At 53.5% G+C, this 4,801-nt stretch overlaps 1 protein-coding gene across 1 annotated transcript; it reads left to right on the forward strand.

Moving 5' to 3' along the window:
- Positions 1-1,489: 1,489 nt before the first annotated feature.
- RASL11A (RAS-like, family 11, member A) lies at positions 1,490-3,992 on the forward strand. The gene is made up of 4 exons (XM_012649892.1): positions 1,490-1,673; positions 2,016-2,072; positions 2,175-2,254; positions 3,340-3,992. The coding sequence occupies exons 1-4, from the start codon at positions 1,550-1,552 to the stop codon at positions 3,805-3,807; spliced, it is 729 nt and encodes a 242-aa protein (XP_012505346.1). The 5' UTR covers positions 1,490-1,549; the 3' UTR covers positions 3,808-3,992.
- The last annotated feature ends 809 nt before the right edge of the window (positions 3,993-4,801 follow it).

The raw sequence follows: 4,801 nt of genomic DNA on the forward strand, positions 1-4,801 counted from the left end.
AGCAGTAGGGATAGGGAGGAGGGGACACCAAGAAATGTAGGCAGATGAAGTGATGGAACTTGGTGATTAACCAGTGTGGAAGAGACAGAGTGGCTTGAGTCAAGGACGGCTCCCAGGCTTGGGCTGCTGGGTGGATGGAGGCACGTTCGTTCCTTAGTGTGGTCAGTTGCAAACATGGACTGCATCCTCTACCACTCTGCATCTCAGCAGTTTCAAATGTGACTTCGCTGCTCTTTCCACAAAGGAGTAGAATGTACTTCCGTACCCCTTGAATTTGGGCTGGCCTCACGACTTGCTTTGGCCAACAGAATGCAGCAAAAGCGATGGGTTCCACCTTGGAGCCCAGGTCGCAAGAGCCTTGTCCACTTCCACTCATTCTCGTGGAACTCTGTTCAGCCACCATGGGAGCAAGCCTTGGCCCACCTGCTGGATGATGAGACACGGGACTCCGTCACTGCCCTCCCCCATGGCAGCCAGCAGCCAGCTGCCAGACCAAGTGAGGCCACCCTGGAGCAGCCAACCTCCTCCCACCCACCAGAACCTGGAAGCTCTCTGCAGATGCACCAAAGAGCTCAGCCACTGACCTGTAGGCTCATGAGCAACTATAAGTGGTTGTTGTTCTAAGCCATGAAGTTTTGTGTGGTTTGACATGCAGCAAAAGCCTCTTCCTCCCACTGCCCGACCCCGACCCTAAACTCCACCACACACCTGGAAGTAAGTCTTGAGCAGTGAAGCAAAAGCATGACTCAAGCACACAGGGCAGTATTAACGCTGGAGAGTCAGTCCAGAGCCGGAGCTTGCAGACAGTGGAACGCTTGCGGAGTGTCCAGGAACGAGTCAATTCAGTTCAGCTGGTGCGGGAGGGGAAGGGGCTGCTTTGGGTGCTGAGCCATCAGCAGTTACTGCCCTCAAGGGGACTTCACTTATCCTTGGCCAGGTCACAGTGACTGCAGTTACCTCTCTGATACTCATTCAGGGCTCTTGCTCCCTCCCTCCTTTTTTCCATGTTAATGTCACCTCTCAGCACCTTTTGAAAATAATAAAAAGGGCAACATTCAACAGGAATCTACCCCTCTCCTTGTAAAAACATACAACTGATGACACTTGTTCCTGTCTTTCCCCCACCAGTTCATAACTCGGATCTCAGGTTCAACCGCAAGGCCGGTGACCCAAGGGGCCGCTGCGGGGTGGAGGCGGCAGCAGGGCTAGGCCTGCCCAAGGGGCCGCCGTGCGCTCCAGGCACGGTGGCGGCATTCCCGGTCCGGGGCCCCGCAGCCGCAGGTCGCTAGCAAAGCGCGTCAGGCAGTGATGCGGGCGCACGCCCGGGTGACAGCCCCTCCATTCCGCCGCTCCCGCCTGCCTCCCCCGCCGCTCGGGGAAGGGGCGGGGGAGAGGAGGAGCTGGAGGCCGTCACAGTCCCCGCCGCTGCCCGAGCCCTTTAAAAGCAGCTGGCCTGGACAGCCCCGCTGGCAGCCGCCGCCGTCCCGGCCCCCAGGTCCCGCGCCCTCTGCTCGCGAGCGGACCCGGGTGCGGGCGAGGCCCGCGCTCCATGCGGCCGCTCAGCATGTCCGGGCACTTTCTGCTCGCGCCCATCCCCGAGTCCTCCCCGGACGGCCTCCTGCCCAAGGACATCAAACTGGCCGTGCTGGGCGCCGGCCGCGTGGGCAAGAGCGGTGAGTGCGGCGGGAACGCGCGGGCGCTTCCCACCAGGGCGGCGGTGGCCGGAGGGTGGAGGACAGGTGGCACCTCGCTTTCTCGCGCTCGGAGGGTCCCCGTCAGTCCTGGCCTGCGTCCCTCGGCTGCTTTCCCGGGGCACTGGCTGCGGGCCCTGGCCGGGGTTGGCGCCTGCTGGAGAATGGGGTTGGGAGGGAGTGTCCCCCTAGCCTTGCCTTCTCGGGAGGGGAGCCCTGGGGGACGCGCGGCTCTGCGGCGCGTCACTCCTCCAGTGCCCGGGGCTGTCCGGCTTTCACCGTCTTGTCCTACTCCTTCCTTTGATTTTCCTGTTTCCTTTGCAGCGATGATCGTGCGCTTCCTGACCAAGAGATTCATTGGCGACTACGAACCGAACACAGGTTAGAATAATTTCATGCTCCCTGCTTTTGTGCCTGCATTTTTAATTTTTCTTTTCCTGATTGGAATGTGAGAATTTAAAAAGCAAACTCTCCATTCTCCAGGCAAACTGTATTCACGGCTCGTCTATGTAGAGGGGGACCAGTTATCGCTGCAGATCCAGGACACTCCCGGGGGCATCCAGGTACGGACTGCAGGAGGAAACGGCTCACCCCGCCCAGACCACCTCGGGGGACCCAGCGTGCGGGGCGTCCACGCTGGGCGCCGGCGCCTGAGCAAGCCTGAAGGCGCTGTGATGTGTTTCGATGTAGGAGTGGGCTGTCCACAGGTGGGGCCAGTGTTTGGGGGGTTCAAAACCCTCTAAAGGGGAGGGGGTGGTTAGAAGCCACTTCCTCTGTCAGCCACCTGACCTTAACTCCTCTTCGCCCCTGTAGTGGGCCATCACTACTTAGGTGGGTCTCACCACTCCTTTCAGAGCGCACTCCTTAGATCCATTAAGAAAAAAAAGAAAAAAAGAAGGCTGGGGGCGGTGGCTCACACCTGTAATCCTAGCTCTCTGGGAGGCCCAGGCGGGAGGATGGCTTGAGCTCAGGAGTTGGAGACCAGCCTGAGCAAGGAGGCAGACCCAGTCTCTAAAAAACAAACAAACAAACATCAAAAAAACAAAGTAGGTAGGATTCTGGTGGGACAGGGTCTTCTCTGGCAAGGACTGCCGAAGTGCTTCTGTTACTGGCTGTTCCCTCCAGTTAGGAATTGCAATCAGGAATGTAACCTGATTAATAGTTACTAATTACTACTCCCTTCTAGGGAGGAAAGGTCTTGTGGAAGAATCCAGAGAAAAGAATTTGTTTCTGTAACATTCTCAAGAAGTGCATGTTAAAATATTTTTATGGTTTGGGGAATAGATATTTATCTTGGCTGACTTTCAAAGTTTTGTTTATTATGAGTTAGTTTCCTAAAAGTTGAGCCATTCTGGTTTGAGGACATTCTTCACTCAGGCACAGTTCACCAGAGACTGCCTGTCAAGCCAGGGGTTTAAAAATAATGCATTGATAACAGCTAATAAAACAATCCAGGCAGCCCGGGAGTTTGCCTGAGAATTTGCTCTTTCCGCATCAAAAGCCTCCTTCTGCAGGAGCTAGGCAGAACCTGGACAGTATATTTAGTGATTTCTTTTGCAAGCATGTCTTCAAGGGTTACTTTGATGTCATTTTGGGCTTGTCTCATGGAGAGTTTCCTTGACTGGATCTCATTTTGATCTTTTCCCAGATCCAAGATAGCCTTTCCAAGGTCTCCGATTCCCTGTCCAAATGTGTGCAGTGGGCGGAAGGCTTCCTGCTAGTCTATTCCATCACAGACTATGACAGCTACCAGTCCATCCGGCCCCTGTACCAGCACATCCGCAAGGTCCACCCTGACTCGAAAGCCCCTGTCATCATCGTGGGCAACAAGGGGGACCTTCTGCATGCCCGGCAGGTGCAGACACACGATGGCATTCAGCTAGCCAACGAGCTGGGCAGCCTGTTCCTTGAAATTTCCACTAGTGAAAACTACGAAGACGTCTGTGCTGTGTTTCAGCATCTCTGCAAAGAAGTGAGCAAGCTGCACAGCCTCGGCGGGGAGAGGAGAAGAGCCTCCATCATCCCGCGGCCGCGCTCCCCCAACATGCAGGACCTGAAGCGGCGCTTCAAGCAGGCTCTGTCTTCCAAAGCCAAAGCCCCCTCTGCGCTGGGGTGAACCATCTCAGACAGACTCCGCTCCTTTTTATTACGCATTTGTGCAGCTGAAAAGACTGGGCTTCTCCTTTTTTAATCACACGTTCAGAGTTTATTTTTATAAAGACTATTGATTTTCAAGTGTATGTGTATTTCTGAAACTTCAAACAGTGATTGCTAGAAGCTGGATAGAGCTTTTTGTTTTTTAAATAAAAAGGACTTTTTTTTTTTTTTTTTTTTTACCGTAAGTGCTAAGCCACTTTTCCATTAAAGGCAAAATGGCAACATTGCTCTGTTTTCTAACTGTCTTTTTATAGAAATCATACTTGCACCAGAGCCCAGAACCACTCGATGCTTGCCCTCGGTCTGAACTCTGATTGGTGTCTTGCGCGGGGAGGGGTTTGTGTAGCAGGAATCAGCTGTGGGAGAAAGAAAAGTATGTGGAGGAGGAAAGGGAGTTGAATAAACTGCAGGATATCTTTAATTAGGGCACTTTGCCACAGTCATGAAATCCATACTGTGTGATTTTCAAGTGAAGCAGTACGGCCTGGGAGCCCATACTAAAAAGTTACAAATCCTGAGTAATGTCATTATTTATTGGTGCAAATGTAAGTTTGTCCTCTTTACTTATATTTAAAAAAAACAAAAAATCCTTTCCAGTATTCCTTATGTCAGTTAATGGGCCCTACCACCAAGAGTTGCCTCAAAATTCTCCTTTCCTTCTAACAGGGCACCAGATCTGTCGGCTCGCTCTCTCTCTCTCTCTTTTTTTTTTTTAAGATACGGTCTCGTTCTGTTACCCAGGCTCTGTTATCAGCCTAGCTCACTGCAACCCCAAACTCCTGGCTCAAGCGATCCTCCTGCCTCAGCCTCCCGAGTAGCCTGGACTACAGGCGGTGCCACCACGCCTGGCTGATTTCTGGTAGAAACGGTCTCGCTTTTGCTCAGGCTTGCGGCTCTCCGTTTTCCTCTAAAGCCTCACCCTCCCTTCACCCGGGCCTTTATCGCTCTGGCCT

The sequence above is a fragment of the Propithecus coquereli genome, unplaced genomic scaffold (genome assembly GCF_000956105.1).
Source record: "Propithecus coquereli isolate 6110/MARCELLA unplaced genomic scaffold, Pcoq_1.0 Scaffold306, whole genome shotgun sequence".
Taxonomy (NCBI): domain Eukaryota; kingdom Metazoa; phylum Chordata; class Mammalia; order Primates; family Indriidae; genus Propithecus; species Propithecus coquereli.

What these genes read in the sequence shown, in the direction of transcription:
- RASL11A (XM_012649892.1), top strand. Translation starts at nt 1,550, where the DNA reads ATGCGGCCGCTCAGCATGTCCGGGCACTTTCTGCTCGCGCCCATCCCC. An exon ending in CGGCCGCGTGGGCAAGAGCG is followed by an intron (nt 1,674 to 2,015) that starts GTGAGTGCGGCG and finishes TTTCCTTTGCAG; the next exon opens with CGATGATCGTGCGCTTCCTG. An exon ending in ACACTCCCGGGGGCATCCAG is followed by an intron (nt 2,255 to 3,339) that starts GTACGGACTGCA and finishes ATCTTTTCCCAG; the next exon opens with ATCCAAGATAGCCTTTCCAA.